The following is a 6,901-nucleotide window of genomic DNA, read 5'->3' on the forward strand; positions in this document are numbered from 1 at the left end:
TGGGCCTAAGCCAGCAGGTGGTCATCCCCTGAGGGGTCCCAGACTGCAAGAGGGCACAGGCCGGCCTGAGGGACCCCCCCGAGTGCACAAATTTTTGTGCACCGGGCCTCTAATCTATATATATAAAGAGCCAGCGACCGTAACGCCGTAACTACCATAACAACTGGTCGCTATGACGCCCACTGTGGTGAGTGAACTGGCCCAATCAGGTACATAGGTCTCCTTTTTTCCACATTGACCCAAGAGCTCTCTATATGGTTTGCTGAGGCTGATCCCTGGCCAGCATTGCAGCTTTACTTATTCCTCTGCTCAAACCTGCTCTTTTTTCATTCTTCCCAGTTACTATTCTCAAAAGTAGCCTATATAATAAAGAGACAATATGCAAATCGACCATCACTCCCTCACACAAGATGGCCGGCCCCATGGGTCACAAGGTGGCGCCACAAGATGGCCAGCAGGGGAGGGCAGTTCGGGGGGACCAGGCCTGCAGGGGAGGGCAGTTAAGGGGGGCCAGGCCTGCAGGGGAGGGCAGTTGGGGGCGACCAGGCCGCAGGGTAGGGCAATTAGGGGCGATTAGGCCGGCAGAAGAGGGTAGTTAGGGGCAATTGGACTGGCAGGGGAGGGCAGTTGGGGGGCGATCAGGCTGGGAGGGGAGTGGTTAGGGGGTGATCAGGCTGGCAGGCAGAAGCGGTTAGGGGCAATCAGGCAGGTGAGCGGTTGGCAGCCAGCAGTCCCGGATTGTGAGAGGGATGTCCGACTGCTGGTTTAGACCCGATCTCACAGGGATTGGGCCTAAACCGGCAGTTGGACATCCCCTGAGGGGTCCCAGATTGGAGATGGTGCAGGCTGGCTGAGGGACACCCCCCCCGCCCCAGTGTATGAATTTCGTGCACCGGGCCTCTACTCCTTTAATAAGTACTGCCCACTACTGGACTCTCCCACCCTGATCAAGGGCGGGGCTGGCTGGCCAAACGCCCCAACCACTTTCCCCTGGCCAGCCCCACCCCCGATCGGCCCGCCCCACCATGATAGGCCCGCAGCCCCTCCCCCCAGCTGGCCCTGCCCCTGATTGCCACCCCCACCCCAATAGGGGGCAGGGCTGGCTGGCTAACCACCCATGACCCTACCCCCAGGCTGCTGGTCCCCGATTGGCACCCCCACCCCATTTGGGGGCGGGGCCGGCCAGCCCACTTCCCCTTCCCATGGCCAGCCACGCTCCCAATCAGCCCCTCAACCCCAATCGGGGGCGGGGCCCACCAGCCAATTGCCTGCAGCCCCTCTGCCCAGCTGGCCTGGCCCTGATTGGCCCTGATCCGGGTGGGCTGGCCAACCAACCTCCTGTCATCTCCTCCTCCTGACAGGCCCTGCCCCGATCCACCCTGATTGGGGCTGGGCTGGCCGGACCCCACCCGTGCACGAATTCATGCACTGGGCCTCTAGTCTATAATAAACATTAATGTCACATCATTAATTTTTACTGGCTATCTTAAAACTTAAAAAAGAACTTTTAGGCAAAGATTTGGATGAATTGGATCTCATAAGTAACTACTTTAGGGGAATTATGAACTGCTATTTAATACCTTTCCTACAAAAGAAGAGACATTTCATAGATCTTAGAGGAGGTTGTCTAAGGTGGAATCATTCTTTCCAAGACAATCTGCACTTAACCACTTCTGCCACTAGCTATAAGTATCCACCAAAGAAATATTATCATAAATGGTTAAATGCAAAGAGGAAAGGCATGATTGCACGAATACTTCTAAATTAAGCAAGAAGAGATGTGAAACATATCACCAGATATTTCTAAACATTTTGCATTTATTTACAAGGATTTCATTTTTTTACGTCTAAAACAATCAGAAGCCCCCTGAAAATTTAGGTTTAACAGTACCTTAATGGGAAAACTATAGAGGCTTTTAATTCTCTTTCCCTCCACTGGCATAGATACATGGCATAGTGTCTTAAAAAATACTTTGTTTTTTAGCAACTAGTAGGAGCTTTAGAAAAATTTCTGTTTGGGGGCATCATATTCTCTAGTTATGTTATTGGTTACAATATAGGTAAATAAAATGGTTGTAAAACACAATATGGAAAACCAAGCATAAAATCACCTCAAAAAAATAAATTTAAAAGAACAGCATTTATTTGTTTATGTTGCCCAACTTGCAAGTGATAAGACTGTAATGGACTTATATTTACCTGCGTTTACTGGGAATCACCCCAACTTCATCACTCTCACCATCTGGTGTAACCTGTCTGGCTTGCCACCATTCATCATCAGAAGCATTAATAACATGGAGGATATCTCCAAATTTGAAGTTCAATCCTTGACTGGGAAGGCCACTGTCTTTAGTTTTGTCATAATCAAAAAGGGCTCTAGGGTAAGAAGAAAAAGTTCACAATTACTTGTTATAATGATGTTATTAATAGTAAATAAACATAGGATTCTGAAAATGTTTATAATTTGTGTAATAAACAATATATCATCGCAGGCAAAATAATGCCAACCTCAATTTTGTACTATATATATAAGATGAGGCAAAAAAGAAAAAAAAAAGAAAAATTAACTTGTTATGGCAATAGTTTGTTATTGGGTATAACTCTCTTATTTCTTTCAGTGTTGTATAAGAAATTTAAAAAATACCTTTAGTACAATCCAATGGCAACCTATATTTAATTCTAAAATGAAGACAAATCTAGAGAGTTTTTTTACAATTAATAAACAAAAGTAAATATTAAGAGATACTCTTTTCTTCTCTTTATTTTGACTGGACATACTTGGGAAAACAAATTCACTGGTAGATTTGACTCATTTATTGTGAACTGTAAGACTAGATCAACAGATTAATTATTTTGCCAGTTAATTATTCCTTTCATTTGTTCATAAAATTAGAGTTAACAGGGTTTTCAGAATCAGTAACAATTTTGAAAAATAACTACAGATGGTTAATAGCTACCAAATATTTGGGAAAAATAATGTATTAATTTAATATAGTAAATGGAAATGTTAAGAGTATTTTTAGTTTCATAAAAAGAAAATACTGTGTCCTATGACTTGATTAATTAATGTACAATATTTAACCCTTTTCAGTCCAACGTCCAGGCTGACTCGACAGACCAGGCGCTAGGAGCAGGTCCAACATGGAGCTGAGGTCGACACCGCAAACCGCTGCGATTATATGCATTGTCAGTAAGGTGCTGGGTTGCATGTGGGGAAATGTTTCAAAAGATACCACACTATGAAATGTTTTAAAGAATAAACTCTTTGATTGAAACATACTTAATAATATAACCAGTGAATTTTTGGTTTAAACTTTAAAATAAGAACATTAGAAAGTTCAACATTCAATCCCGTCAATTAATTTGGACCAGACTGTTTGAATTCCAAAAATAAAATTGGACCGCAAAAGGTTAAAATAATGAAATCCTTAGAAAAGGATCCCAGCAATTACATTTATAATACAATTTATTTTTTCTTTTGTTCTAATATGACAACTGAAAATTAGGACACAAATCATATTCCATTTCATACAACCCAACTTTTAAGAACCTATCTCTTCAAGTAAAACTGAAGAGGGTGGAATTATTTGATGACTAAATGTATTAACAAGCTAATGGTTTTCAAATGTGTTCTTTCAAGTCTTTTCAGGGAAGTAGGTGTGAGGGAAGTAGGTGGGAACCAAAAGTGGGAAGGCTTAAACATATATTAAAGCATTTATAATATATTTCTGAAGAAAAGAATTCTATAGCAGAAAAAATAAAGATTACAATTGATATAAATGCTAAGTCATTATTCCAATCAATAAGTTCTGAACTCTAAGGAACTGTCTTTCTACTAAAAAATATAGCTGACCTCAAATAATACAAAAGTTAGATACAGTCACTCATTTATTAAATATTTATTTAAAAAGGTAATGGAGTAGATATGGCAAAGATAAAGATGACAAAGATGATGAGGATACAAATAAACATAATATAAAACAGAAAATAAAGTACATAAGAAAAGGAAAATAAAGTACATTAAGAGGTAGAACAAATGCCAGAAGACATTCAGAAAAGGGAAAATACTATTTTGGAACATTTTTATTATCATAAATTAATCTTTTGAATTACAAAAGTAATGTAACAGTATTATTAATGAGCAATGGAGAAAAGAAATCACCCCCAACCTCTCTTCCCTAATCTGTACTCAAGCTTTGTCTTTTAATATATTTGATTCATAAAACAGAACCCATGGAATATCTATGTGAGTTATTGATCATTGGAGTATAATAAACATCTGTTAATCTACTATCCAACAAAAGACTATAAACAAAACCATTAGCAGTAACTCATGTTCACCAATGTATTTTTTCCTCTTGATCCTGATTCCCGCAGATTAAGAGTAAAGTACTCTTAGAAGGTAACCACCATTTTGAATATAGTGTTTATCAGTTCCTTAACCCTCACCTTTTTTTAAAATTTGGTTTTATCACATGTATGTAAATGACTATGTAATCATGTATGGTTTTACTTGTTCCAGAGCTTCACAAATGGTATCATATTGTATGTTGCCTTTTGTACTTGGATTTTTTACTTAAAAAAAAATGTTTTAATTGATTTTTAGAGAAAGGAAGGGAGAGGGATAGAGAGAGTGAAACATCGATGAGAGAGAAACATCGACCAGCTGCCTCCTGCACGCCCCCTACTGGGGATTGAGCCTGCAACCTGGGCATGTGCCCAACCAGGCATCGAACCAGTGACCTCCTGGTTCATGGCATGATGCGTAACCACTGAGCACCACAGCCAGGCTATTTTTTACTTTTGAAATTAAAAATATTACTAAAAAGAATCATATGACTTCTGGTTAACTATGGCAGACAGGCTATATGTGCCTATTTCCTCACTAAAGTGACCAAAAAACAAACCAACAAAATAGACAAATACAAGAGAAACAACAAGAAAAGAGTGTTTAACACAGTGATGGCGAACCTTGTGAGCTCGGCGTGTCAGCATTTTGAAAAACCCTAACTTAACTCTGTCACATATAGAAATTTTTTGATATTTGCAGCCATAGTAAAACAAAGACTTACATTTTTGATATTTATTTTATATATTTAAATGCCATTTAACAAAGAAAAATCAACCAAAAATATGAGTTCGCGTGTCACCTCTGACACGCGTGTCATAGGTTCGCCATCATTGGTTTAACACCTTTTGCGATGACGGTAACTTAACCTAGCAAAGTGAAGGAAACTCCAAATAGAGTGCCTGAAGAGAGGGATATTGAAATAAGATTTATTCCACAAGATCCTAGAAATGCTTATGAATTAGAGATGTACAGTTCTAGGTAGGCAGAGATAAGTTACAATAATGAAAACAGAAGAACTGTTGAAAACACTGTATATAGCACTTAGACCCTCCGGGTCCCTTTTCCTGTTCTCAAAGCCATAGAAGGCAAGATGTTTAGTTTCCAGAGAAATTCAATTTCAAAAGCTCTGTACTTTAGAATGTGGCAGGAAGGTGGAAGATGTTGGGCGGAAAACAAAGGGTTAATAAGAAATCTGCACACTGAAAACTGAAATCTAGCAACCTGTTTTATACTCCAGGCAAGAGATTAAAAATTCTTCTCTAGAGATATTTAATGACCCCAAAGGAAAGAATGACATGGAGAGGAAGAGGGCAAAGAAAAACTCAATAATCTTCCAGTTAAATCTACTAGCTTCATTCTCCATTCATAAGAATAGAAAACAAGGATCACTAAACATTTAAACATAGCCTCACATATTAAAAAAACTCACACAAAACTAAAGGGAAAAAAATCCCGAGAAAACAAGAAAACTAGAAAAAATAGAATAGAAAGCCGAGAATTCAAGAAGCAGAAGAAAACACCCCAAATTCTCCATCAAGGAGAAGTCAAAATAAAGCCATTTTCAGACATGTTAAGACTCAAAAAATACCTCCCACACCTTTCTGTCAGGAATTTACTAGAGGATGTACTTGGCAAAATAGGTAAAAGTAAATTGAGAAAGAAGAAATTGTGGAATGTAGGAAACATACTGACACAGTACAGAGTCAAAGGGAATAGGATAATGGCAAAGGCAAGTCCCAGGTGAGAGCTATACAGCAAGTCTATAGAACAAATAGTCCAGGTTGGAACAGAAAGATGGAAAAACTGAACTGATAAGACCGTATGTGGGACCATATGTTTCATCATGTAACAAACTCTAAAGAGATTAGTAAGGACAAAGGAAGACACTTAATAGTAAGTGTAGGAAAAATTAGGCAAATCAAAATGAGACAACTATTAAGTCCAGGAAATATGAAGGGTTGCAGAAAAAAAGAAGTGTGGTCATAATAAACTGCTTGACCATGTAATGACAGGTATTACATAGTCACAAGACTCTAAATGCTATTAATTTTATTAGAAGTGATAGGATTATGTTTGAGCAATAGGGAAAGAGACAGAATGAGTGGTTTGGTATGAAAAAGTTCTCGTCTACCAAGGCAGTAAGTATATACTGTCTAAAGTTGGTAAATTAGAAAACAGCAGTATGTGCATATTATTTAAAAACTAGAGGTCCAGTGCACAAATTCGTGCATGGGTGGGGTCCGTCCAGCCCACCCCAATTGGGCCTGATCAGGGCCAGGCTGGCAGGGGGGGAGGGGCGGTGGGTGATTGGCCAGTGGGCGCCGCCTCCGATTGGGGTGGAGGGGCTGACTGGGGGTCAGGCTGGCCGTGCGGAGGGGCTGTGGGCTGGCTGGCCCTGCCCCCGAATATGGTGGAGGGGCTGATTGGGGGTCAGCGGCCAGGGGAGGGGCCATGGAAAGTTGGCCAGCTGGCTCCGCCCCAACTGGTATGCAGGGGGGCTGATCAGGGGCAGGGCCAGCTGCGGGAGGGGCTGTGGGCGGTAGCCACTGG

At 40.6% G+C, this 6,901-nt stretch overlaps 1 protein-coding gene across 19 annotated transcripts in view; it reads right to left on the bottom strand.

Moving 5' to 3' along the window:
• Nucleotides 1-6,901, bottom strand: part of DLG1 (discs, large homolog 1 (Drosophila)) — a 294,073-nt gene that overhangs the window by 41,884 nt on the left and 245,288 nt on the right. For all 19 annotated transcript variants that reach the window (XM_014545303.1, XM_014545309.1, XM_005873176.2 and 16 more), the window contains one exon: nucleotides 2,200-2,376. In XM_014545303.1, coding sequence (XP_014400789.1) covers nucleotides 2,200-2,376 — 177 coding nt within the window. The remainder of the gene's footprint in view (nucleotides 1-2,199; nucleotides 2,377-6,901) is intronic.

Source organism: Myotis brandtii, unplaced genomic scaffold (assembly GCF_000412655.1).
Source record: "Myotis brandtii unplaced genomic scaffold, ASM41265v1 scaffold4, whole genome shotgun sequence".
NCBI classification, from domain to species: Eukaryota; Metazoa; Chordata; class Mammalia; order Chiroptera; family Vespertilionidae; genus Myotis; species Myotis brandtii.